The 27,932-nt window shown below is 34.9% G+C and overlaps 1 protein-coding gene across 20 annotated transcripts in view; it reads left to right on the top strand.

The window, feature by feature from the left end:
• Positions 1-27,932, top strand: part of RAPGEF2 (Rap guanine nucleotide exchange factor 2) — a 249,298-nt gene that overhangs the window by 182,576 nt on the left and 38,790 nt on the right. For all 20 annotated transcript variants that reach the window (XM_045464234.1, XM_045464217.1, XM_045464265.1 and 17 more), the window contains 2 exons: positions 14,563-14,694; positions 25,014-25,191. In XM_045464234.1, coding sequence (XP_045320190.1) covers positions 14,563-14,694; positions 25,014-25,191 — 310 coding nt within the window. The remainder of the gene's footprint in view (positions 1-14,562; positions 14,695-25,013; positions 25,192-27,932) is intronic.

Here is a 27,932-nt window from a genome sequence, read left to right as displayed (position 1 = left end):
TTCTGAGTAGAGTTCAAACACTTTTCATCTGCCAGTCTCCTCTTTTGGAATCTATACAGATGGCAAGTCAAAAATATTTTAGCCCAGAGGTTTTTGTCCTTAGCTTTTTTGTCCTGACTTCTAGGAAATCCAAACCAAATATATTGCTTAACTACAATTACTGTTAGCCTAGGCTTGGTATAATTTTATCTCGCTTTTTCTATCCATTGTCTTTTATTTTATTCTGGCGATCTATGTATAATGGCTGGTAGAAAGGGGTGACTGTGGATTTGGATAGGGAGAGAACATTGGCAACAGATAGTTCTTGTTCAGTGTCACTCAGCTGCAGTATCCTCAGCTCTTAAACTAGGGCTAATAGTTCAGTGGTTCATGCACTTATTAAGTACTGGCTGTATTTTAGGCACTTTGAAGCAAGGGAAAGAGTCATGAAAAAGGCAGACATGGTCCTGCATATAGAGTTAAATCAGCAACTACTATAAAGTGTGGTTAAATTCGTGACAGGCAGCATTCTAGGTTCACAGGAACATCTTTTAAGAACTTCTAACTTCCAGTAGGAGGGTTCAGAGAGCTAGCCAGCCTTGGGATGATTGTTCTTCGAGGAGGGAATCCCGAAGACCCAGAAGAGAGATACAGAGTATGACTTTTAAACAGCCATAAGTAGCTTTAGACCTTTAGTTCAGAGACTAAGGGGTACGGAGGTGTGTGAAAAGGTGAGAAGGAGAAGATAGGTGCAGTGGTTAGAATTATAAACATTTTCTTGAGGGTGAAGAGAGTCCAGTGAAAGATTTGTGGCACGGGAGTGACAAGATGACAATGTATATTTTTCTGTCATCTTGTAAAAGTTTCCTCTGGCTGCAACTTGAAGAGATTGAAAGGGAAATAAAAGACTGTTGCAAGAAGCTGGGTAGGACAGTGATAGTGCGGGGAGCATTAGAGTGAGGCAGGGTAGTATTTGTAAATCCCCTGTCACAGTATTGCCACTGTGAGCTTCGCTCATTTTGTAAGTTTTTGTTTTTGCTGGTGGTGAATTGACGGTGAATTGAGCCTATGTAACTTCCAGGTTATGTCAGTTAAACTGTTTAAATCTAAAGACATTTTCAGTTTATTAAGTGTTTGTATGTGTGTGTGTGTACCTGCATACACACATGCGCTGACACCACAGATTATGTTAATCCAGTCATAAGTCTCCCTAAGTGTATCTTGATTAATGCTGTTCTATTTTCCTGATTTAAACTAGGGACAATAAATTAGTGTGCATACCCACACACACTTAACAGAGTCCAGAGAAAGTAGATGAAGTTTGAGGAAAGTAAAAGCTTAATAGAGCGATAGACTTCTAAATGTTGGTGTTAATTTAGGAAGAATGTGCTTTCTAAGAGGGTTGCTCAATTGATTATGTAAATAAATCTTTGCAGATGACTGAGAAGGTCATGAAAAATGCTGGAGCATTGACAGAAGTGAGGGTATTAGGAAGGAGTCTCCTTATGAGGTAACGTGTGTTTGACTGTGTCTTAGTAACTCAGACTATTCATTTGATGATATGGTGTCTAAGGTTTATTAGTCTTAACAGAGAAAAAAAAGGGAAGATGGAGGAAAAAGAAAACTCTGTGAGGCTTCTTGCAATTTATGCAGTATGTGTCTCCACTGACCCTGGGCAATGAGTAACGCACTGCAGATGTTCAGTCAGTTCTCCCGTAGTGCCCTCCAGACAGAGCTAAAGCAATGAAATTATCTGGTGTGCACGGTTGACACATAAAGCCCTTGACAATAGACATTAAATTAAATGTCGTAGCATGGAAGTCCTTGGAAATAAATGCTGAAATGAATATCTTTATCTTTGAAGTAAAAGGAGGAAGTGATAACACTAGGCGCATAAAAGTAAGACCTCCAATTTTTGTTAGTAACTTAAGAGGGATAACGTGTAATTATTTTTTTATTTAAAGAATATTGTCTAGCTAAGTTGTAATACTCATCACCAGAAAAGTAGCAGTTGTGGTAGTTGTGTTTGAATGAAATCTAGAAATGAACTATTAGAGGTAAGATCCTAGATATCAGTTAAAAAATCAAAGTAGATGTATATGTATGGGTGTGTGTCATGTAAAGAGGGTGGAATTTTTCAGTCAATTAAGTTGTATAGCTAGTGTACCCGTAAACGATAACTGAGAATAGACACAGCCTCATAGTTGAGTCACACTGCCTACCTATGGTGTGTCCATCAAGACAAGCTACGATGCCCCCGTTTGCTGATGGCCTCTTGATACAAGTTGTAATAAACATCTTTTTCTATTGAAGTCATGTGGAGTCACTCATAAACATTTATCAAAAATGTAAGATAATAGTCACATTAAAAACTTCAGAAAGGTGTTTTACATGTATGCTGCACACCTCATGAGTGTCCAAAACCCAGTGGCTTCTCGTCTCACTAAGGATAAAATCCAAAATCATTACCACAGCTTTCCTACATGATTTCACCATAGAATCTCTCTCTGTCTTAATTCCCTCTGGTCTTCTCAGAGCTTTTACTACTCTTATCTATTCCTAAAGCATACCAAAGCCACCCCTGCCTTTGACTTTTGCTCATGTCTCTGTATGTGTAATGCCTGTTTCCCTCCCCTTTGTGTACCTTCAGGGTTCAGGCATTCTCTCCATTAAGGTCTTTGTTGAAATGTTATCTTAGCAGTGAGACCTTCCGCCCTCTATATCCTCTATCTTACTTTATTAGTTTTCAATTTACTTAAACTCCGTGTGGCATGTTCTTGTTTGATGGTCATCCCCCCCACCCCAACTTCCTACTACCACACACAATTGCTAGGTTGTAAATCTATGGATTCAAAGATGTTGAGTATATCTTCCCAGGGAAATAAAGGAATAAAATCCTATTTGTAAAGGATTATGACATAAATTTTAATAGCATTATTTTTTTTTCTCAAGCAGTCAATCTATTCAATGAATTTTTGAGTATTATTATAAGTAGGTGGGTTCTAGACTTAAATTTCCATTTAACTTATTCAGCAGTATTTTTAAAGAACAAATAATTATTTGGAAGACTTACATTTCCATCATATATTATTTATGTCTTGAAATGTGAGCAAATATTAGTGCTTTCCAACTCATAGGGCACTGAACAACTCCAGATATATTTTACACTGTCTTTAGTTTATAAGGGACTATGGTACTTAGTTGATTTTGCTTTTAAGTTGTATAAATAGCCAAGAATTTTTAATAAAATGTTTAGTGATTATAATCCTTTGGCTTAGTGATGTACTAGATTTATCTCACTTTTACACAACAACAAATATAACATATACTTTATAAATACATGGAAGGTAATGTATATGTTATATATATAAAGTATGTGTGTACGTATACACTTATGTGTATGTGTATAATACATAAGATGTGTATATGTGTATGTGTGTATTATTAGATAACATAACGCACACATATATACATATGTATATACACACATATATACACACATATATACATCTATATTATCATACCATTTTACTAGGTCTATATCTATATCTATATCTTTATATATCTAGATATCTAGATATATAGATATATATCTATCTATATCTATCTATATCTAGATATATAAATGGTATATATGTATATCTAGTAAAATGGTATGATTACAACTGTCCCTTTAGGAAGTGGGTGAAAGTATAAAAAATAATTTTCTCGTCTCAATATCACATCTTAGATCTTCCCTGGCTATCCTGTGACTCTTCATCACATAGGTCTGTCTGTCTCTCTCTCTCTCTCTCTTTAGTTTTTATTCAAATTCCAGCTAGTTAACACATAGTGGAATGTTACTTTCAGGTGTGCAACTTAGTGATTCAACACTTCCATACAACACCTGGTGCTCATCACAAGTGCATTCCTTAATCCCAGTCACCTGTTTAACCACACCCCTCCCCATCTCTCATCTGGTAACCATTGTGTTCTGTACAGTTAAGCATCTGTTTCTTGGTTTGCTTCTCTCTTTTTCTTCCCCTATGATCATTGGTTTTGTTTCTTAAATTCCATATATGCATGAAATCAAATGGTATTTGTCTTTCTCTGACTGACTTATTTAGCTCAGCATAATACATCAGTCTTGTTCAATCTTTGTTGAATGCAGCACTTATTTGACAGTGTTCTTCACTTTCCTTTTATTACTTGTCTCCACCTACTAGTTGTAAGATCCCTGAGAGAAGGGAGTTTATCCTTGCTGCTCCTATATCTAGAAAAAACACATTTCAGTAAATGTGTTTGACTGAATAAGTAAAGGAACTCTAATGTTTATTGTATCCAAATTCACATAGTACTATGAGGTTATTATCAGAGCCCTACCTAACTTCTCCTTAAGGAATTTAGAATTTCGTTGTAGAAGATTTTTCACAAACAGGTCTCCCCGATTATATGAGTTAAGGTATTTATATGTATTAAGATAATGCATTTATATGGTTCAAACACAGAAGTTTATTTCTCGTTTGCATAAAATCTGAAGCAAGTACTCTTGATCACTTAGTGGATGGTTCCCTTCTAAGCAGTGATTCAAGAATCAAGTCCCCTCTGTTTTGTGGCTCAGTTACCTAATTTTCAAAACAAAGCTTCTGTTGTCTTCCAACAGAGACTTTTTTGATGCAAGGGGAAAGGATCATGACAGGTCTTATAGAATATTTTTGAAGTCAGGTGTGGAATGGCATACATCACTTGTGTTTGTCCATACTTCTAAGGCCTGAACTCAGTTATATGGACACATATGTAACTATAAGGGAGGTTGGGAAATACAGTCCAGCATGTTTCCCGGAAAGGAGGACACTGATGAATAGCTAGCCAGTCTCAGACATTTTATGGTATTGTGTGGTGTAGAGACCTTCGTAGCTTTGCATTTGGATGTGTGGTAGCTTTTACAGCTTTTACAGAGTGAATTACTTGTAGGTTAATGTTTTGAATTGTGTGTGAGGTTTTCTCCCCAAATCAACTGTTTATTTTTATTCAAAAAGAAGGCAGCTTAGGGTTCTCTATAGATCCCCTACGATTTTTTTTTTTCTTGACTTTAAACACTCATTTCCCCAACTCCATACTCCCTTGAGCATTTTTACAGCTGGGATAACTAAGCAGAGTCCCTTTGGAGCTCATCAGAGTTGTTGTCTAATTGGTCACAGAAGTTGGTTTCTGGTATTACCAGCAACTTCTCTACCTCTCCAGAGGCTGCTACTTCCATAGCACCAGTCCCACTTGGTCCTGGAAAACAAGAGACTGAGGACTCAAATTTTAGCAACTGCAGGATATTATCGGTATTACCCTATGGAGAATCACAAATTTTGCTAAAAAGTGTATTGAGTTGGCTTTCACATTAGAAAAATCAAGCTATTCTTATATGTGTAAAGTTCTTTTAAGGTTTAAATAATGGGATTTAAATAATGTTTAATAATGTTTAAATAATGGAGTAGACAGGTGCAAAGATTGAGTTAGACTATGGCCCCAAATAATAAATATCTATAGAGTCAGGGTACAAAGTGAAAAAGGGAGAGATTTTGGAGCCTGTTACCTGGGATCTTTGGACAAATCACTTGAGTTATTTGAGCCTCCATTTCTTTAGCAGCATCTGGGCTTTTTATAAGTATTAGAACAAATAGATGCCAAATACTGGGCTCCTTGCTCATTACATAGTACATAACCCCAAAATAATGGCGGTAATTGTTACTAACATGAAGAGAAAATGCACAAAGGTGTTGGGATTTAAATAGGTGGAATGCTACTCAGAAGATGATTTTTAAATTACCTGATTCGGTGCCAACAGCTGCCATGTATTTTACTGACAATTTCTTGGACTGAGTGATGTAGGCATTTTTTTGGAATCCCTCGGAGAAATGTGTGCTTTTCAGATCAGTGGTTATTGATGATTGCAAATAAATTGAAAAGAAGAAGGGATTATATAGTGTGTAGGGGAGTAGGGCCGGGGGTGGGGTGAGAATGGACTGGCTGTTGCTTAAACCGTCCTAAAACTGTGTTTCTTAATAGGCAATGGGACGTTTCATTTGCATGATAATTAATCAACTACCTCAGTATTTCTGTGGAAAATTGTATAGGCAGTTTGTTTTATTTTAGGACCCAGATAAACATTTTTATTTTGAAAAAATACAGCTGTCTTTCAGATGACAAACTTTCATCAGTTCTGATACTAATTACAGAACTGCTCTCACTCTGCCAGGTGTCTTCCTTTAAGATGATGAAATTAGGTGACCAACTTAAAACTAACTCTATGTATATGTGTGCGTAATTTTTTTCTGATTATCACATGTTAGGGATATTATATACCAGGCAAACTTTAGTTTCTGCCAAAAATAACTTCCAGAAAAGGAGTTGCTCTCCTCACATACTTTACAAAGTTCTCTCATAATTTATTTTACCTTTAAAAAAAAATTGTTTTTAAAGTACTCTTCCATAAGGAACATAATGCAGAAATGACCTCAAACAGTGCTAGCTTGGAAGGCTTATAAGTGTCACATGATGGAACTGGTATAAAGGAGGTAAAGCAGCTTTACACTTGACACAGATTTAATAATGGTTCCTGGATGTGTGATCTCAAGATTGCAAGTACTGGCTATTACCGTGATATTTTAAAGATTAGTTTATAAAGTAAACAGTAAAAGATATTATAAGGAACCTATGAGACAAATGAAAAACCACCTTCACTAATCTGCAGCATCACATACAGATTCCAAAAAAGTAATGTATCTTAAACAATTTAGAAGGAATGGAAATTCTGTTAGGTTGTGGATGTAAAATTTTCATAAATTTGTTTTATGAAAGTGAGAGTGAGAACTTATTTTAAATTAGTATTTTCTCTATGATTTTAAAATGTGTACAAGACTATATTCATAAATTGATATGAGCAGCCATTTGACCATTTCATCAGTATCCATGAGAGCTTTCAAGTCAGCTACTGAATTAATGAATGCATAAGTTGAATGCGTGTGTATGCTCTACAGCTAGACATCTGGAGCTGGACTCCTTCTCTATCACCTTTTCACCAAATGATCTTGCAAATCACTTACATTTTCTGTGCCTTAGTTTCCTCTTATTTAAAATGGTCATAATAAAACCTACTTTATAACAATTAATGACGTAATATATCTGCAAGCGCTTAGATCCAGGCCTGGCATATGGGAACTGGTATACAGGTGTGTTCTTATTGCCTTCTCTTAAAAAAAAAAAAAAAATGGGGCATAGCTTTACAATTTGGAAAATATGGTAGCTAAATAAGATCATACACTTCCTCATCATACTAAAGGATTCTACTTTTCTGTTTTGAAGTAAAGGTCACGTGGTTTCCTTCTGCTTAGTGCTTTCATTCAACATCTAGCAGAAAAGGCTTTCTAAAAGCATTTGCTTAAAAACATCAGTTTACTAGTTTTTATTGTTTATTTTCTTCAACGGAGGGCCATAGGTGTCCTATTTGTGTTCAGATAGTCACATTTTATAGGTGTAGGAATTAAATTGTAGGTAGATTGTAATTTGCCCAATTATAGCCAGTGAAGTTTATGATTCATTTATGTTACCAACCCTAGAAAAAAATGAGAGTGGTCTTTCTGCCCTGGGGTGAGGGCTAGGTCACTACCATATTTCAGTAGCTAATTCTAACACATGAAGGTTTATTTTTGGACAGAAAGCCATGTGAAATATTTATGTGTATAAACTTACCTTAATAGCAACTTCTGTTTATTACAGCTCCCTCTGAAACATTATTTTAGTGTCAGATAGTAGCAATGAAGTTTTGAAATAAAGCATGACTAAACTTGTGTTTCCACCCCTCCCTCCCCGCCCCCCATGCAGTGGTGTTTCTGTTCAGACTGTCCCGTAGAGACCATGTGCTCAGGATGGCAAGGATAACTTACTGTGGTTAAGCCTTACCAGGTTGGCAGCATGTGTCTGGGTCAAATACATGGAGGCTTTTGCAGTCAAACATCATACACCCACAAAAGCACAAATTCCTCAAGATGTTATCACTTTGAGAGAAATTCTTAGCTATGAAAATTTGACTATTTATAAAAGTAATTGGACTATAAGCATATCATGTAATGAGGTTATTTACTTTATAAAATTTAGTACAGCATTCTAACCAGTGAGTTCTTCCATATGAACATACTTGGGAGAATATATATATATAAGTAAACTATAATGGTAGTGTTAGGTATGACACTGTCAAGAATAAGTTAGTTTTTTTTTTGTTTGTTTTCATTCAATTTGAAAAATATGTGACCTAAGGTGATGGAGAACCTTGACTGGAAAATGACAGAGGGAATGAAAAGGAAGAGAGAGGCATCAGTAAGGTAGATTCTATAGGTCACAATGATTATTTCATTTAGTCATTATACTATGTTACATTCTTTTGATGGAAGAAACTAAGGTATACAGTAGTTAATTAATTTGTTCAAAGTTGCCTGACTTAGGAGGAGGTTGAATAGATGATTACTCCATATATGTCTGACATGAGGCTTATATCTTTTGAGCCTGACAGGAGGCTGGGAGAATGTTCTTACAAATTATTAATTTTTGTCAGGTTTCTCCAGTAGATACAAAGCAAATTTTTGTAGACCCATTCCTGTAAAACATAGTCATATCAACATTAAAACATGTCTCCATGTGTTTTAATGAGAAATATAATTAGATTTATCAGTTTATTAAATTATCTTATGACACTTTGGGGGAAACTCTCTTGCCTTTATGTTTATGAACAAAATAAATTGTATATTGTGCAAACACCTTTCTCTTTGTGGAATACTGATGGATGATGTAATCAAGAATAAGTATTGAATCTAGTGTATCATAAGGCAGTATAAGGGAAGTAAAAATTACTTTTTTTTTAAAGTTTATTTACTTAGCACGAGTGAGTGAGTGAGCATGAGCAGGGAAGGGGCAGAGAGAGAGATAGGGAGAGAGAGAATCCCAAGCAGGCTCTGTGCTGTCAGCAGGGAGCCTGATGCAGGGCTCAATCTCATGAACTGTGAGATTATGACCTGAGCCAAACCCAAGAGTTGGACGTTTAACTGGCTGAGCCATCCAGGCACTGCGCAAAAATTATTATTTTTTAATTAAAAAAAACTTTTAATGTTCATTTAGTTTTGAGAGAGAGACAGAGACAGAGTATAAGCAGGGGGGAGAGGCAGAGAGAGAAGGACACAGAATCTAAAGTGGGCTCCAGACTCTAAGCTGTCAGCACAGAGCCTGACGTAAGGCTCAAACCCATCAACTGTGAGATAATGACCTGAGCTGAAGTCGGACGCTTAACTGACTGAGCCACCCAGGCGTCCCTGCAAAAATTATTTCTGATGAATAATATTCAGGAGTCCAAATGTTTCCCTTATCTGGAGTTCTTAAAGAAATATTATGATTGAGAGATGTAAAAGTCAAAACCATATTATACAGTGGCCTTTAAAATAAACTATAAATAATATTCCTGCTTTTTCAAGCTGTATGTAGAAACAGGTCAGAGAGTGTCAGGACTAGTAGTAACTGAAAAGATAAGTGGTAAAAGAAATACAGGGTGTGTGTGTGTGTGTGTGTGTGTGTGTGTGTACGTGTGTGTACGTGTGTGTGTACGTACGTGTGTACAGACACAGAGAATAGGAATTGCTTTTAAAGCACAACTTGAATTCTAAAGTGGATAAGGGAATAGTGTTTGTGGCTGGATGATTTTGACCACTAAAACCCTCTCAGGTAGTAGCTCAGTAACCCACTGGTATCTAGTCTTAGATTTCAGCTACAGGAATTCTGGAGCTGGAAAGGACCTGTTTCTTACACAGCATCTGCATGTGGTAATTATAGCTAACACACTTCTATAGTGATTTCTGTGTGCCAGACCCTAACCTAAATGCTTTGTGCCCAGCCATTCATTTACTCCTCACAACACAGGTTTCCAATAAGTGATGAATGAGTAGAAAATATAGGAGACTGTATTTTCATTAACATCTCTGAGAAAAATAGTCAGTGTGTCCAGTTAGCACACCAACTCTTCCTTGCAGAGCTCGAAAACATGAGCATCAAGAATACTTACAAAACTTCAGTGATGATAGGAGGAAAACAGTATTCATTTGGGTAAATTCTTAGTAGAGTTTTTAGTGACTGAGTATATTTAATTTACCTTCAAAGTGTTACGCAAAGTAAACTGCCAGGGAAGATTGCACAGATCCCAACAATCACCCCAATCCTTGTGTAACGATTTCTTGAAATAAAGTGATTCTAAGGTTAGTTGGGAAATTTTTCAGTTATATAAATTTCAAATGTTGGTGGCAGTATTTTTTTGTTTTTAGTTTTTCATTCTTTTTTAACTATTGGATTTCTCAGCAAACCTAGGCTAATAATCATTATGAAATAGGAAACTCTTACATTTCCATTACTTGTCCAGTGATACACCCGGTCTTCCTGGTAGAGCTTGAAAACATGAACATAAAGAAGTCGTTAGTAGGGAGGAAAGGGAAGAAGGCAGCCATCTTAGCCTCTCCTACATTACAACCACTTCTACTATTTCAACAAAGTATTTACTTATTCGTGTCAGACCCTTAGGCACTCAAACTCATTGCATTTATGTTCAAAACAGTTCATTTATTAACTGGTAAAATTAGAAGTAATTTTATCAATGCCAATCATTAGACTAATTAATAAATCAAAGGCTATCATCAAATGCCTGTTCATATATGAGACTTGTGTCTTTTGTATAGTACTTATTTACAGCTAATTGTTGTGACATCCCTGTTTCTCCCCAAAAGAGAAAACGAGTTACTTTGTAATTGATACCCAGATTTTATTAAACTATGATTTTGTTTATGCTCACTTTATTTAAGTATCTGATTTTAATATTACCCTGTGTTTCTTATGTAGTTAATAGTGTTTGTGATTAAACTATGATTCAGTCATTTTGCCTAACAGTAGTTTATTGCAGTTGTGACCCACAACTATTCCTATTTTTAGGAATATATGTTGTTTTGATTCAGGAAAAATTTGAGGAGTAATATATTCATATATCAAATATTAAAAATTTCAAATATAAAAATAATTTGAGGCTTCTTTAAATTTTAAATAAATTGTGAAATATATTGGTATTAAGATCAAAATGTATAAAATGCATTTATTTCCCCTTTAATTTAATTAATATCTAATATTATTCAGGTGATTGCTGTATATAGTCCCAACTTCAAAAATTTCTTTTATTTTATACAGTTTCTGTTATAAATAGTGGCTAGAGTCACAAGATAATTCACAGCCCCATTTTAATCTGAAATTTAATTAAAAATGACACTGATAATAATTTAAATAGGCACCGGGTCAAACCTAGAAAGGTTTGGAGTAAATGAATCTTGTCTTTGGCATGTCATACCCCTTTTTTGGTGTATTTTACTCAGACTACGAGTTACTGCCTCCCTAGGGATTCTGTGCTACCCTTGTTGACCTCAGGTTTAAACGTGGCTCCGTGTAACAGTGTTTGTCCTCTGACTCCCAGCCCATATGGTTCATTTGCCTCTTAAAGACCCATTTCCCCCAGCCGTGGGCTCAGGTCTCTCTTCTTTTAGGGTGTTGTGGCCAGCTGGGTCATGTCAGTGCAGTTCAGACTCTCTGTCTATGGGATCAACTTCCACATCTTCTCCCATTCTGTAACTGGCCGAGGTGTACCATCAGTGAAATTTAATCATGATACTATTCTCCCAATCTGTGGGAAAAAATTTAAAGCCTTCCTAGGTATGGCATCTGTTCTAATACAAAGAAATGTTCAGTTAATAGTAAATTGTGTATGCATTTACTCTGAGTTTAACATAACATTATTTCATGCTGTTCTGCAAAAAATACAGGTTGAGGGAGGGAGATAAAAGCCATGTTTAAAAAAATATGTTTGATTCACTTTTCTATTATGGGTAACCCCTATTTCAATGACATTTTGGGTAGTAGAAGTTAGTTACGTTTAGAATTGGGAATGCCATATTCACCTCCATATTCCTTGGGCCTAATAGTATGACATAACACATACTCAGTAAGTATTTATATATAGAATAGAATTGAATTCTTCAGAGTGAAAATATTTCTTTTTTGCTTTTTAAACAGTCTTTATGGTTCTTAGCCTAGCATAGCCATCTAATTCTGGTATCTGCTGTTGTCAGCTAGCATAGATGAATAGATCGTGGTACATAGAGGCTGGATCCATGTGTGTTCTATTAGATGGAGAGCTCTGTAGCTCCTAATGCTTCCCATACAATGAATTCTCAGCAAAGATGACCATGAGCTCATGGATACTGAAGAGAAGAGAGGCCTTTGAGGCTTGAATAAATAAGTGTCTAGTGAGTAAAAATTCATTAGTGATGTCTTCATTTGACATATTTAAGTTAATTTTAAAAATCACCCTATGTGGTACATGTCAACCTGAGTCACATCTGTAAAAGATAATCAATAGAAATCAGTTTACTGTTCTGTAATTATATGTATCAATTTATTATGCCTTTTAAAATCAGTGAGCCATTGAGTAATGTTTCCCCAGTTGTCTTCTGCAGTGAGTGACTGATATAATGGAACTGTAGCTGGGATGATGAAGAGTATTTATCCTGGTTTTGGGCACATTATTTTAATATGTGATATCTATCACTTAGCAACATGCGAAATCATAGTCATTAGTACATCTCGGGAGATTTCTGTCTCCAAATTGTTCCTGTAGAAGTCCTGCAAATATTTCACTGTTCTACCTTGTGAATAAATATATATAAACTCTCAATTTAGAGTTACCCACCTATCTATTCCTTGTAGAGGAATTGTTATTCTCCTAAATTTTATCTAATATTTCACAGCATCTTCAATCATCAGGTTTTTAAATAACAACACTTAGTGAGATATGTCATGTTTGCAATGATCTCACCCATTTTTTTTTAATTTTTTATTTAATTTTTTTTTTCAACGTTTATTTATTTTTTTTGGGACAGAGAGAGACAGAGCATGAACGGGGGAGGGGCAGAGAGAGAGGGAGACACAGAATCGGAAACAGGCTCCAGGCTCTGAGCCATCAGCCCAGAGCCTGACGCGGGGCTCGAACTCACGGACCGCGAGATCGTGACCTGGCTGAAGTCGGACGCTTAACCGACTGCACCACCCAGGTGCCCCATGATCTCACCCACTTAAATACATCTCACTTCTCTGAGCTCCTCCAACATACATGTTTTTTGCCCATTTATTTGCCATCTAATCTTATGCCTCCTAATACATTTATTTTTAAGTCTTTTTTTTTTATATCTTGACCAAGTCAAAATATTCTGCACAGCCTGTATTTAATATTATTAAATATAATAACCTGTTTATTAAGTCAGATCTGAATGATAGTGGGATATAAGTACATTTTGCCTCTTTGTTTGGAACTTTGAGGTATTACAATTCATTGGTTACTGCCATACAAATGAATCACCTCCCTTAGGAAACTTCTTCTAATCTATGGAATGGCATCTTGTTTTTGGAAAGGGGAGAAGGGATGAAAATCAAAGGAGAGAAAGGAATGTTGCTAAGATAAACTCTTAAGTTGTATTTTAACATTCTTCATTTTTATTCAACAGCTAAATAGGATTACGTAGAAAGGAAAGAGAATGTTATGAATATTGCATGATGTCAGCATATATTTTGAAATGTCACGTGTATTACTGGCCAATTGTATAATAAGTGGGATATTATAAATAGTACCCCTTTTTAATTCAAAAGAACTGATAATAACTTACAAAAGTGTAAGATTCTTAAGGGCAGTGTTTTCTTAGTGTCTCATTCTTAGCACATAGTAGGAGGAAAAAGGCTCAGCAAATGTTTGTTGAATGGGCAAATGTATGGATGTTTTCTTTCTCAATACCTTTTCTCTGTTATATGGGAGAGTGAGGGAAGCACTTGAGGGATGCTTAGTGAATCTGTTCAACAGAAGCTATTTCATTTAGGGTTTAAACTGAACAGATAGAAAATTGGTATTTATGTGTATGTGTGTAGATTGGTAAATGTTGTCCATAGCTTTCTCAACTCTAAGTTCTTTGAAGGCATCCTATTCTGTTTTTTCATAGAGCCTAGCACAGTTATTTATATAGGAAAACATTTTGTCAATTCTAAGATGCTGTTTTTTTTTTTTTTTTACTTGTAAGTATTATTTAGGCATATAAGAACCTCAAATCTGTTTTCTTGTTTAAGCTATTCCTTGCTACAAAGTTGTGTTTATAGTGGCTACCAAATAGTAGTAGATTAATTTGCTCAATAGTATATAATTTGAAAGTTGTCATTGAATTAAATGCTCATCCAAGTTAATCTTAACTGCCAAATCTACCTCTTTAAGCATTGAATTTAGTATTAGGGTTCATTGAATGTCCGTAAACTTTAAAAACGTATTTTGTGATTTTTGATAAATAGGGATAATATTTAATAATTTGTGAACTTGAAAAATGAAGGATCTTCCCTAGTACTTTTGGGTAAATGGTATTAAGTAGTGTTTAATAAAATGTTTCAATGTCTTCTTAAGAGTTCTTGATTCAAATTGTAATCCTGTTTCTCCTGCTCCTTCCATAGCTTCCTGCAGATTTCACAAAACTACACCTTACTGATAGTCTCCACCCACAGGTGACGCACGTTTCTTCTAGCCATTCAGGATGTAGTATCACTAGTGATTCTGGAAGCAGCAGTCTTTCTGATATTTATCAGGTAAGAAGGTCTTTTTCTTGTCATTTGTTTCATTTTTATGTATTCCAAGGAGTTTTATGATTCTTAATTGATAGGATCTATAAAGTAAATATATATGTGTTATATTACATGTACTTTTAGGTACATATGTTAATGTTAATGTTTGTGCTTCACAGAGACATATAGTATGTCTGGGGAAATAGAACTACTGTCTAACTGTATTTGCCTCTGCTATTACCAGTTATCAGGATTTTAAATGGAGTGGTTACTACTCTGGACTTCAAATATTTTATAAATTTGACTATAGACATATTAGGTTTAGGACTCTTTCTTGACTAAAACTCTGGGGGAAAACTGCAGAATTATACTACATAGTAAGTTTTTCTTATTAAAGTCTTCAGTATGACGAGGAAGAGATTATTATTATTGGATCATTAGATTCTTTTTGTTGCATTTTTAAATTATGTATAGGTTTAGTTATGTGTTTAAAATAAATTCTTATGATACTGATGGATAGAAAAGAAACCAGAACCATGGAATTCCAAAGGTGTTTTAAAAGCAAAATAATTTTAATTGTTGAGGAATAGTTCATTGGCTTAGAATATGCAAGTTTTGGAAAAGTGGCTAAAATATGCAAAAAAAAAAGCGTCCATCTGTGGGGAGATCTTTAAATACATACTACTAATATGGACTTTTGGATGGTTTCAAACAACAACATAGTACTCAGTTTACAAAGTATAATTCTTGACTTCATAGGAATTGTGATATGAGATGACCATAGAGGTACCTTTCTTCAGAAACATTATAGTGTTTCAAGATCATTGAAATATTCAGGCAGTGCTAAGTTTCTATTTAAAAAAAAATACTAACAATAATTAAACAATTAGAATACTATCAGGGTAAAACATATTTAAGTTCTAAATTTAGTAGATCTTAGAAAATTAATTTTATTTCAAGGAAGTAATAGGTACACACTTTTCTATAATTCAAGGGTATTGTAGAGAGCTTACTAATAATAGCCACAAATGCAATTATTTGCAGATTCTTGGCTGAATAAGAATTTATTATTTTGCAATAAGAAATATTATCTGGCTCTTTAAGGTAATTTTGATACAATATCAAATGCAAAGATAGATACTTTGCATTAAGTGTTAACTTATAATAAAATTTTTAGGAAGGAATCACATTTTCAGATGTTAGAGGAGGAGAAGGTGCTAGATATGGGTAAATTTGCTCTCCTTCCTCCACCTGCCAGTACTACCAATTTTTAGAAGTTGATTTTTTTTTTGAACGTTTAATCGAGTATCCCTTCTTCTAAGACAATGAATGGTATTCCTAAAAGCTCTGCTTTGTAGTAACTGGAATATCATGATGGAGCCCCTGTCTTCTAAACTGTGGGGTGATTATACTCGTTAAAGATCTGCAGTGGAAACACAGCTTGAGGTGGTAGCAGTTACCATTGCTGTCAACTCTATACAAACCTAAGTGGAACTCCTAGAAGGCAAATTTATAAGAATGAAATAAGTGGTTCATAGAATTTATTGAGGCATATTCTGACTGGAATTCTGGCTTTACATGTTTAAACCTTGAGTAGGCTAGGATAAGTTCATGAGGAAATTCTTGACGGTACAGAATCTGAGAATCTAGACTGTGGGCGAGAACTCCAAATTGCTCTCACATGGTCTGCCTGCAGTCTGACTTTATCTGGGGGTATAGATGAAATAGAGGGTCTCTGTGTACTTTGATTGATTTTAGTTGAGTTTCAAGGCTATCCACTTCAAATTTGATGGCAGACATGTAGCCTGTTAAGTTTATATCCTTCAAAAGGAAGAATCCAAAGGTGTACCTAAGGTTTTGTCATTAGCTATATTAAACTTAACATTTAATAGAGATCCCCAAATAGACCATTTCCATTATCTTTAAATCAGAAATTCTTAAGGTGGAGAAAAAATCTGACAGATGCACTTGGTTCAGTGACCAGTCTTATATTTGAGTCCTCTACTGCTTTTCTGTCAGTGAAGCAAACAGTTTATTCTGGAACATTTCCAGGGATGGACAACTATCTCCCATGGCAGTCCATTTAATCTCTGTATAATTCTGACTTAGGAGAAGTTTCTCCTAAGTCAGAAAGTTGTCATGTTGAAGTGAGTATAAATGCTTACAGGATGGACACAGGTTGAAATTGAATGCTGTATGCCAGAGAGAAAAAGGTAGAATAATTTTTCTAACAGGATAGGAGGAGAGGAATTCAAAAGCAAAGTGAATAACTAGCTTTAAGAAGAGAAGCCTTCCTCTGTTTCTACAGGTACATATTATTGTGGTGGGTTTGGATTGGGGAGTTTGAGAGTTGAGGGCATTTCTCTGATGACTTCAGTTTTTCCCTCTGAAGAAGCTGAGTTCATTTGTTGAGAGTGGGAGAGTTAGCTGGTCGAGAGTTTTAAGGAGAGAGAAGTTTTGAAATAGATGCTTCAGAGAGTAGGAGAGCAAATTGACTAGAGTAATGGAAGCTCAGTTGAGAGGGTGCCCTCAAATACAGAGTGACTTCCCTCTGCCCTATTAAGTATTTTTTTTTTCTACAGCAAGCACAAAGAAAGCAGAGATTTGGCTGCACCCAGGCCTGGAGTTTTGTTAAATGAGTGTATCACAAAGACGGATGGAGCAACATGCCAACCTCTTTTAACTGCTGAGCTTTGTTTTTGCATGCCTTCTGCCTGGAATGTTTTCTCCTAGCTTGATCCTTTTCTGCTTCGTTTTCAAGTACCATCTTCTCAGAGAGTTCTTTGCTTATTACTGTCTGAAAAGTAGGTCTTGCATTTTGGTTCCTTTCCTGGCTATTCCTTTTATTTAGACTTTTTTCCCCAAATGATTATTGCTTTCTCTGTTCTGTGTGCTTACTAAAATGACAGCTTCAAGAAGATAGGGAACTTCTCTGTCTTGTCTCCATTTGCTCTCTAGAACCAGGAAACTGTGGGTACTCAGTAAAGATATGCCAAATGAATGTGATTGAAATATTGGACTAGGTTTTATAAGCTGAAGGTGGGAAAACTAGACATAGAAGGTAGTAGAGTCTTGAAGACTAAAGATCATGCTTGAGTTGAAAAACGGTTATCTTTGAAACAGATGGAAGCAATTGAAAAGTAGGAGTTTTTTGGCAGTAGAAAACAGAATGCCTAAGTTGGGGATATGAGACAGTGCAATTCTAGCCATAAGATCTTGGCTACATAGTGTGATTATCAGAGCAGTGGTTTGGTGGACTGGAAATAGTTGTTCAAAAATAGATCAATAGAACAGAGAGTTCAAGTAAAATGGAATTCATGTGGAAGGATGTAATAAGCAACAGGAATCCTCACACATCAGTGAAGAATGTGATGGATTATTCAATAAATGATCTTCGGGGTGGGCTGGGTCACTTTATAGCCTCACTCTATATCATTATTAAGACTAAATTCCAGATCAACCAAAGAGTTAGCAAACTCTTATGGTATAACAGTCAAAATAATTTAGTAGTTAAAAGATCATTTGAGAGACAAAGATTTAAAGTCAGACTATAACTCATGTAGGCAAATTAATAAGAAAAATACTTGGCTCAGCATAAAACAATATTCAAAGGGCAAGAGGAGGTAATTTGCAAAAGAGTACATGCAGATACCTGTACCTTAAGTAAAATCCTTAAAACCTATTAGTAATTGAGTGTGTGAGGATTAAATATACTATTTTCCTGTCAAATTAGCACAGGCTTTCTTACTTATAATAAATGTTTACAGATGGACGTTCTTACACCTGTTAAAATTATAATTTTTGAAGGGGCGCTGGGTGGCTCAGTCGGTTGAGCGTCCGACTTCGGCTCGGGTCATGATCTCACAGCTCGTGAGTTTGAGCCCCGTGTCCAGCGCTGTGCTGACGGCTTGGAGCCCGCTTCAAATTCTGTGTCTCCCTCTCTCTTCCCCTAACCCACTCACATACTGTCTCTCTCTCAAAAATAAACATTAAAAAAAATTTTTTTTTAAATTACAATTTTTGGAAAGAAACCTAACAATTTATACTAAATGCTGTAAAACTGTTCCTGTCTTTTAGGCATAAATATATTTTAAAGTCTATATTGAAATTAAATAAATTGATGTGTGAAATTAGGAGCAGCATAAATTATAATACACAGGCTAGACTTAGTGCAAGCATTATACTTGTTTCCAAATATTTTCATACTTTCTCCATATACAGTGAAAACTTGGATTGTGAGTAACTTGTGCAAGTGTTCCACAAGACAAGCAAACATTTCTAATAAATTTTAACTTGATAAATGAGCGATGTATTGCAATATGAGTAGTACGTGATGTCGAATGTCACATGATCACAACTGGGCCAATGGTTCTTGAAAGTCGCTTTGATATATATGAGTGCTTTGGGTTACAAGCACGTTTCCAGAATATGAATTATGTTCGCAAGCCAAGGTTTTACTGGTTTTCTAGATAGTTCCTACTTAGTTGTCGTGGTTAAATTATCGTCAGCATTAGCATTCAAAATAGCCTTCTACTAGCCTAAATTTATATCGGGGTCTGACTTAGGTGCTATGTGTATGTACGTTTGAATTCTGCACGAAATTTATTTACATCAAGAATGATTACTAAGCAACCCTTTTAAAAATGTGGGGATATGCCTGTATACTTCATAAGCAAAAACTTTTTTTTCGTAAATGGTTTTTAAGTACTCGATAAAACATATGTAGAAGTTATTTTTATTTTAGTTAAATTAACACTTCACTGGAACCTTCATGGCATTTGATATTTCCTCAAGTTTGTCATTTTCTTGATATCCTTTATATAATATATGACATTGCTTTTGATTTCAGTAAATCAGAGAGCTTTTGGCATTGATCTGAGACTATTACTAGTTTTTTTTTGAGAATATTACTATTTAACTATAATGTACATCCAAATCTATATTAGGCTATACATGTGGAAAGTAAATTAATTTAGGACAGGAGTTATTTGCCTGACTGAATTACGTAAGCCTCTCTTCTTGTTCCTGAGACAAATATAATCAGATACTTTTAAACTATAAAGTGCCTGTGTGCTTATCTTTATCTAGAATAAAAGGGTTTAAAGACTAGCATTAATCTTGTAATACGGTTTGGAGGAAGCTATAAAGTAGCAAATGTTTATGTGTATATACAAATATATTTGTTTAAAATTTTATGTGTCGTGACTTAGCGAAGCAGAAAACATTTCATTGCTTTGTTATACTTTAACTGTGTTTTTGGTAGAGTTGACACAGTGTTACATTGGTTTCAGGTGGATAACATAGCGATTGGACAAATCAATAAGTTATGCTATGCACACCACTAGCATAACTACCATCTTTCACTCTACAAAGTTATTATAGTACTATTGACTGTATTCCCTATGATGTAGCTTATTCTCATAACCCATTCATTTCGTAACTGGAAGCCTCCCCTTCACCCATTTTTCCCCATTCCTCCCACCACCCTTTCCGCTGGCAGCCGCTAGTTTGTTCTCTGTATTTATAGGTCTGTTTCTACTTCTGGTTTGTTTATTCAATGTTTTTGTTTGTTTTTTTAGATCCACATATAAGTGAAATGATGCGGTATTTGTCTTTCTCTGACTTACTTCACTTAGGTCTGGGTCCTTTCACTTACCCTCTAGGTCCACCCACGTTGTTGCAAATGGCAAGATCTCATTCCTTTTTATGGCTGAATAATAATCTTGTGTGCATGTGCATGCATGTGTGTGTACACCACATCTTTATCCACTCATCTATCGATATACACTTGGATTGCTTCCATGTCTTGGCTGTTGTAAATAGTGCTGCAGTAAATATGGGGTACATATCCCCTTAGATTAGTGTTTTCATTTTCTTTGGGTAAATACCCAGTAGAATTATTGGATCATATAGTATTTCTATTTTTAATTTGTTAAGAAACCTCTATCCTGTTTTGCACAGTGGCTGTACCAATTTACATTCTCACCAACAGTGCATAAGCGTTCCTTTTTGTCCACATCCTTGCCAGCATTTGTTGTTTTGTTTTGTTTTGTTTTGTTTTGTTTTGTTGTTGTCTTTGTGATTCTAGCTATTCTGACAGGTATAAGGTGATATTTCATTGTGGTTTTTATTTGCATTTCCCTGATGATTAATGATTTAGTGATTTTCTTTATGAAGATAGTCTATTGAGAAAACTGGGCAAAGTATTATAGTGCAAATCATTTAGTAGTTTGTATTTGTCAGACCTGAGTTTAAGACCCAACACAATTACTAAGTTTGGTTTTGTTTGCATTGAACAGTTTATTTGATTTTCCTAGTGTTTTCTCATCTGAAAAGCAGGGGTAATAATCCTAATTTGCTGAATTGATGTGAAGATTTTTATGTGTACGGTAGTCATTCAGTATAGGATCACTATTCTTATGATTGTTGTATGAGCCATTTAGCCAGAATTAAATGGTTGCAATTAGCCTGAGTGACAGTTTTTTTTACAATAAGTAAGGGGTTGCATTATTTAACAAAGCTTTGGTTTTTTGACAAATTCTGCCAGTACAAATCGTGCATAAGCTTCACTGGTGCGATGGGGAGAGGTAAAGATACACAAATGCTGATATAAAAAATGTATTCCCTTGAGGAAGGGACTGTCTTTTGATGTGGCCTGTAATTGGCGTTCTTTTCTTTCCCCTTATTCAATCCAAGAACAGTGGTATGAGTGGGAGGATATAACTCTACTGATAACACTGGAGTTATAGAGGTTAAGTAATTTTGCTAAAGTCACGTAATAAATGGTAGAGCTGAGATCTGAATTACTAAACCCTGAGTTTATTTAGCAAATGTAAATTCAGTAACTACTGGGTTCTAGGCACTCCTCCTAAGTTTAGTACACTTCTCCTGTAGACCAGTTGGTGTTTGTTCAGTAAGCATTTCACTCCAGTCTCCAAAAGTTTTATTATTCATGAAGCAGTAGTATTATGGCATTAGTAGACTCCTAAAAAAATTGTTATCAAGTTCTATTTAAAATTTATTATTAAAAGAAATTCTGGAAGGGCACCTGCCTGGCTCAGTCAGTAGAGACTCCAACTCTTGATCTCAGCGTTGTGAGTTCAAGCCCCATGTTGGGCCTACAGCTCACTAAAAAAAAAAAAAAAAAAAAAAAATTAAAGGAATTCTGTAGTGTTTTAAAATATAATGGATATTTATTTAGAAAAATAATCTAAGTTACTGGTTTAGTGAGCGTTATTTCATGAATGAATTAAGAATGGAATACACATAACAGAGATAGAAAACAACTAATGATCGTTAACACAAATGGGGTGGAAGGTTCAGTTGTGGAGAGATTAATCCAATTCACATTTAAAAGGCTTTTTGTTCTGGGACACCTGGCTGGCTTAGTCAATAGAGCATGGGGTTCTTGAGTTCAAGCCCCATGTTGGGCTTAGAGCTTACTTTATTTAAAAAAAAAAAAAAGAAGAAGAAGAAGAAGAAGGAGTCTTTTTGTTTTATTTAACACTTACATATAATTCATTTAAATGACAGTAATGATTTCTTTGGAATGTTACAAAATATATTTTGTATCTCTTACTGTATTTTAGATGTTTAAAATTTAAAGAAACACTATAAGCTGTATAACTATATTATTTAGAAGTTTTTTATTTTTATTTTTTATTTCTGTCTCTAGTAGTCCCTTCTTCAATTTCAGCTAATATTAAAGAATGTACATACAGAGGGCTGATTGTATATTTGAAAATATAAGGTGATGAATAATAATCTTCAATGTTAAGGTGAAACTGGTGTGAAAATGTAAACATAGCAAACATTAGCAAATTGTCACATTTCTAGACTTCAGAAATAAGGCTGTGATAATAACAGTATTGGCCTAATTTCTCTGATCACAGGCTTGGCATAATACATCATGTCAAGTTCTACTTCCGTTTCATTCTAGAATCTAGAGACAATTCTGTGAATTCTGAATTTAAATTAGGAGATGTGTTTCTGAGTGTGCCACAGTTAATTCAGTTAGGCAAATAATTCCTGTCCGAAATTAATTTCCCTTCCACATGGATAGCCTAATATAGATGTAGATGTATATTATAGCTAAGTAGTAATAGTCTCAAAAAAAAAACCCCAAAAAACTAGTAATAGTCTCAGAACAATGCCAAAAGCTCTATGATTTACTGAAACCAAAAGTGATTCCATATATTGTATTCTGAACACAGTTCTTAAGAGATTATTTTCATTTTTTAAAGGATATCAAGAAAATGAACAAACTGAGGAAATATCAAATGCCACAAAGGCTCCAGTGAAGTGTTAATTTAACTAAAAGTAAAATAACTGCTCCATATGTTTTATCGAGTACTTGAAAACCGCAAGCCTACAAGGCCTTACTGCTCTCCCACCGCTCTGCTGATAATGGTCTTAACCCAAGCAGTAGTATTTACTAAGGCCATTATTTAAAGAGCTTTTGTAGACATTAGGTTTTCCATTTTTAATTATTCTGTCTTCATTAAGTATTCTTTATTATTTTCCCCTTAGATTTTTTTTTTATAATGTATGTATTTTAGTTTAGGAAATTGTACCTAAAGAACTAAAAATGTCATTAAAATTATTTTGTTAAACTTATAAAATATTAATACCTGTTTGTATTGCTTCAAAGGTAGAATTGAATCTTATGTTCTGCAGTATAAACCAAGACTTGAGAAAAGTAAAACTTTGATGAGAAAATGATAAAATTTTTCTTTAAATACCCAGTTAAATTAAAAAAAAAAAAGTATAGATCCCTATATAAGCCACATTCATATGTAATATCTGTTGTAAAGAGATAGATTAGGTTGTGGTTAAGACTGTAGAGACAGAATTCCTAGGTTCTAATCTTTTTTTTTTTTTTAATGTTTGTTTATTTTTGAGAGAGAGAGAGAGCGCTGTGCAAGCAGGGGAGGGGCAGGGAGAGGGAGAAGGAGGATACAAAGTGGGCTCTGCCTGTCAGCGCAGAGCCAGATGCAGGGCTCGAGCTCACGAACCATGAGATCACGCCCTGAGCCGAAGTCAGACACTTAACTGACTGAGCCACCCAGGTGCCCCCCCAGGGTTCTAATCTTGATTCTGCAATAATTTCCATTTACGAGAATGTTTGAAGAATAATAAAAGTCAGTAATAACACTTCATAAGATAGTTTTGAAGATTAAATGTGTTAATACATATAAAACAGAGCAGTTCCTGGCACATTGTAAATATTGGGTGTTGGATGAGGAGGAGGAGGAGGAGGAGGAAGTTCAGCAGTTTATATTTTTATCTTTCACTTTTAATAAATGTTTTTGCCTATTCTTAAAAATAAGATGGCCTTTAATGTCTTTGAAAACCATGTGAACTACAAGTTATTTGAAGTTAGTGAACTTTATAATACATGTTTTCTAGGAAGTTCATGGTTTTATAACAGACTTTTTAAGAGTTTAATATTTTATCTGGCAAAATGTGATGTTTAAGACTTTCATAGATTAAGCAGTTAGTGAATTTTGGGTATAATGTCAAGTAAGGTTGATATGATAACATTCATATATATTGTGGAGATGATAATCACAGCAGGCTATAGAATGACCTGAATAGGATAGCTGTCCTAGCCTTGAGATAGCCCAGGAGAAAAGATCATTTTGAAGTTCGTGACTCTAATGACTAACATTTAAGTACTTGATTACTTGAAATTTGATTGGTGATAAGGTCACCTTGTTGAGGAATGAAGAATGTGTTACCTGTAGGCATATGGTCTTTTAATATTTTTTGGTGATTTATAATTGGAGAGTGGACATTGGTATAATCAAAGTAAATGTTAATGTTTTGTTCACATACTTATAAAGTTATCTTTGATTTATGCTTCACTTTTCCATAAAGACCACCTAATAGGAGAGAAGTTGTTGAGTCTTCTTGGCATTAATAAATCCACACCTGTTCTTTTGGAGAAGGAATTGCTCAGAATCACTTATTACCCTTAGGCTCTTAGCTTAAGCCATTCTCTTTGAAAAATGGAGTGAAAACAAACACTGTCTTTTTCTTCTTTATTCTACTGTTTCAGGAGCATATGACAGCTCAGATAAGAAATCAGAATTTTTGAGATAAGATCATTAATCCCAACTAAAAGTTTAATAGGAGATTAAATCACTCCTGTTTTCTATAAGTGATTCTTCTTACATAGTGCCTAGTGCATAAATATTTGTTGATATTGAATACATGCTTAGTTACAGACAAATCAATATACTAAAATTTTAATATTTCAAACTAGACTTGCTCTTATTTCTTTTGGGTACAAAAAGACTTGCTTAAAATAATTTTTAAAAATTATTTTGGTCTCTTTTAAGGCCACAGAAAGCGAGGCTGGTGATATGGACCTGAGTGGGTTGCCAGAAACAGCAGTGGATTCTGAGGACGATGATGATGAAGAAGACATTGAGAGGGCATCAGATCCTCTGATGAGCAGGGACATTGTGAGAGACTGCCTAGAGAAGGATCCAATTGACAGGACAGATGATGACATTGGTAAGTTTGGATAAGAAAATGAATTTAAGAGCAATTTAAAATATTTAGGGTAAAATGGCCTGATAAAATAGAGCCCAAGAATAGTAGGCTTTAAAAAGTCATTAATTTATAATTTTCCCTTGCATAAGCAGTAGCATTTGTTGAAAAAAAGTTTAAAGAATCAATTTTATTCGATCATTATGTTCTGAAGTCTACAAATGATAAAACTTCTCATAAAACTCTACCACATGAGCCCCTTCTCAGCTTACTTTATGACAAAAAAAAGAAAAAAGTAGTCTTCCATATAGTGTTATTCCTATTATTTTTCTTGTGAGCACTATTCCTATTAAGCTCACGTTTTCCGTATGTAAATACCAGTCAATGACAACTGGTAAAATTGCCATGTAGATGACTTTGCTTTTACTCTGGTTCCATCTGAAGATGGGACTGAGTGGAAAACTTAGTAGTATATGAGCTGCGGTGGGTTTAGACTTTCTTTAAGTGCATCCTAAGGTTAGAAATCCAAGTGGCTTTGTGTCTGTTTTCCCCATCCTTGAAGTTTCCGTTACCCACTTTCCCATCAGAATAAGAGATGACTGTGTAATAATGGTTTAGTGTTCAGGTACGCCTTCTGCACTCAGCCTTCTTCCTTAGAATGCTAGGAGTCAGGGCATCTTCTGTAGAGCGCCTTGTGTCCACCACAGGTCTGGAATCTGTAAGCACCCTTACCTGAGCCCAGATAATCTGTCCTACCACTCTCCCAACTCTTTTTGGCTGATATATATTTGCAGACAAATTCAAGGAACTTGCTCTATTGGGATTAAATATAGGACAGTATGGGCATAGTTATAAGTGGCTGGTTGCATGTGTTGTGAAGGAAACAAACATGATGAAGAAAATCTTTTACCACCTACTCTATATACATATGCTAGAAAATTAAGGATGAAAAACCAACAACTTGTATTAGATATTTAAAATACAAATTTAAAATTTATAGGATTGGTAAGTATTTATAGATGAATATACCATGTTGGTAACCATTCATTCATGCAGCTAATGTGATTGAGCACCTTCTATGTACTGAACCTTTTTTTAAGTCCTGGCAACTCAGAGGGGAACAGGCAGGTAAGATCCTTGCTCTCTTTCAGTCTGAAGAATAAAGTGGGGATTAGGGAGTGATGGAGGTTGAGGAATGAACAGAATGGAGCCTATTTTAGGAGGAAATGGCTGGTAATGTCCTTTTAAAGGGCTCAGACATGAAGGAAGTGAAAAGGGGAGCCACCTATGCCTGTGGCCCCCAGTGAAGAAATGTGTTCTGTGTTAACCCTTTCTGGATAATTTTTGCTGGAGTAAGGACTTAAAGGCTTCACAGATACCCATCCCTGACTCCAGCCCATTTCCTTCTCTACCATCTGCACTCCCGTTCCAAAGGTGCTGGCAGTTTGCAAGTCTCTTGAGGGTTCTGCAGCATAAATTAGAGTGGTTCTATTTTACCCACTGAAAACATTGGGTTTCACTTTCTTATGTCTAATACCACATACACATTCATTTGATTTGCAGTGTCCAAAGTTGTATTACACTGTCCCATTCTCTTTGTCCTTGTCGACTTCTTTTTAAAAATGTCCTTAAACAGAAAGTGAAATTGGAAGTGTATTCAGTTTGCCATCTTACTCCAGAATCCTTGCTCATAGGTTGTTTTTTTTTTTTAATTTTTAAATAAGATTGAACATTGCTTATGAACAGATAGATGTGGAAATTATTCTTTTGTAAGTTAATGTATCTTCTTTTTTGAATATGTTCATTTTAGTACAGTTATAGAAGAAAATAATTATTAAAATCATACAGCATGTCATTCCTGGAAATTTAAGATTTTCACTTCATATCTGAGAAGGTATCTTTTCCAGAATTTCTGGAAAGCAAATGCTATGCTGATTCCTTCAAAAGAATACAAAGCTATCTTTTTTTTAAAAATGTGCTTGTTGATATAACCTCCAGTGAATAACATTTACTTGAATACCAATTCACTTGCAAGCAGAGATGATTCTGATGCTTGCTCCTATCAAATATACTTTTATTTAAAATAATAAAACCATTATTATTAAAGATAAAGCCTTATGAGTGTTGTTTGCTCTACAAGAGATCTTGGAAGAGCTTATATTCTGTCTCCTCAAGACAAAACCACATGTGAGCACTTTTAGCTTTTTTGCTGTTACTCTTGTTAAATCTAACTGATCTGCCAGTATTTAGTTACAACAGATACCTTTCATAAAAACTACAGACTTCTAAATGATGCCTCTGTTCCTAACCACCTTCCTCTAACCCCATGAAATAGAGAAGGAATGGTGTGTTGGGAGGTGAGGGGTGGGCAGAATCAAAGTTGAATCAAATGAAATTGCTAACATATTTTAAAAGCTGCAAGAATTAAAAAAATTTCTTTGGGGTTCCCATAGATTCTTGGGTGTGTGTACCTTTGTTTCAATACTTTGAAGGAAAGGACTTTATTCCTTTTTGCTTTCTAGCTCATAATTCTGTAGGTACTCAGTTATCGAATGGTTGTGAATTTAATTTCTTTTTTGAGGCCTTTACACATTAAGGTAGAGACCTACTTTTCAAAGATCCCTTCCAAAGAGTTCTTTTTTCTCCCCTTCAATATAGCACCAAAAAAAACAAAAACAAAAACAAAACTCCACAGATTTTTCAAAAACATCTTAATAGTAACCAGTTTTTATACAAAATTAAACCAAGCAAATAAGCTAATTTTT

The sequence above is a fragment of the Leopardus geoffroyi genome, chromosome B1 (assembly GCF_018350155.1).
Source record: "Leopardus geoffroyi isolate Oge1 chromosome B1, O.geoffroyi_Oge1_pat1.0, whole genome shotgun sequence".
NCBI lineage: Eukaryota > Metazoa > Chordata > Mammalia > Carnivora > Felidae > Leopardus > Leopardus geoffroyi.
The sequence above is the reverse complement of the archived record's forward strand: the minus strand, read 5'-3'. Positions and strand labels throughout refer to the sequence as shown.